At 59.8% G+C, this 1023-nt stretch overlaps 1 protein-coding gene across 3 annotated transcripts in view; it reads left to right on the top strand.

Annotated features, from left to right (window-relative positions):
* ATP2A2 (ATPase, Ca++ transporting, cardiac muscle, slow twitch 2) overlaps positions 1-1023 on the top strand; it is a 57810-nt gene continuing 56787 nt past the window's right edge. For all 3 annotated transcript variants that reach the window (XM_010841356.1, XM_010841357.1, XM_010841355.1), the window contains exons 1-2: positions 1-303; positions 1000-1017. In XM_010841356.1, the coding sequence (XP_010839658.1) occupies positions 186-303; positions 1000-1017 (136 nt within the window). In that variant the 5' untranslated portion in view covers positions 1-185. The remainder of the gene's footprint in view (positions 304-999; positions 1018-1023) is intronic.

Raw genomic sequence — 1023 nt, forward strand, 5'->3', positions numbered from 1 at the left:
CTGGGGGAGGGGGCGCGGGGTGATTCAGCGCCCGACGAGGCGGAAGCGGCCGGAGGAGGAGAAGGAGGGGAAGAGACCAGTCCGCGCCTGGGCGCCCGGGGTGGCACGAGCCCGCGGCACGAGTGCGAGGCGGAGGCGAAGAGGCCGCGGGGACTGGAGGCGAGGCCGGCCGGGCCCCCGCAGCCATGGAGAACGCGCACACAAAGACGGTGGAGGAAGTGCTGGGCCACTTCGGCGTCAACGAGAGCACCGGCCTGAGCCTGGAGCAGGTCAAGAAGCTCAAGGAGAGATGGGGCTCCAACGGTAGGTGCTCGGCGCCGGGGCTGCAGGGACCCCGCGCGGCTCGGCGCGGGCCCGAGAGCCAGGAAAGATGGCTGACCGGGCTCCACCTCGTGGGTCTCGGCTCCGCGCCCGCCGAGGGTTGCAGACGACGGGTTGAGCCCGCGCGCCGGCCCCGCGGGAGAGGGGTTGCAGGCGGGGGGCACCGAGGTCGGGTCTGCGTCTCATCTCGACACCCGCGTGGCTCCAGCCCTTGACCTTCTACCGCTCGCAGCTAGCTCGGCGGCTCTTCACCAGCAGCAGCTGGCCCCGGCAGAGGGAGGGATGAGCCTCCTGCATCTGGGTTGAGCCCTGCGAGACATTTTCTCGTCCCTAGCCGGTTTATGAGGCGTCGCTGTAGTTGAGAATGCCTCTGACCGTTCTACTACCCAAAGTTACACATCTGGCAGAAGTGATGACAGGGCTGAAATGACTGCTTGTTTCAGAAACCCTGCTTAGGTATTGATAAGATTCCACGTTTTAGAGTAGATCAGTACAGCAAGTACTGCATATTTTCTTGGGGTAGCATTTTGGTATGGTTTCTATTAAATACTGTTGAATGTTCATATATCTAGGTGCATCTTTCAAAGCCAGTGATAATTTAGTAATTCTTTTTGGAAAGAGTGCTAATTTTTTTTTTCTTTTCCTTCTCTTGACACGTTGCCTGATGAATTTCTACAGAGTTACCGGCTGAAGAAGGTAAGT

Source organism: Bison bison, unplaced genomic scaffold (genome assembly GCF_000754665.1).
Source record: "Bison bison bison isolate TAMUID 2011002044 unplaced genomic scaffold, Bison_UMD1.0 scf7180017864160, whole genome shotgun sequence".
In the NCBI taxonomy this organism is placed as follows: Eukaryota; Metazoa; Chordata; class Mammalia; order Artiodactyla; family Bovidae; genus Bison; species Bison bison.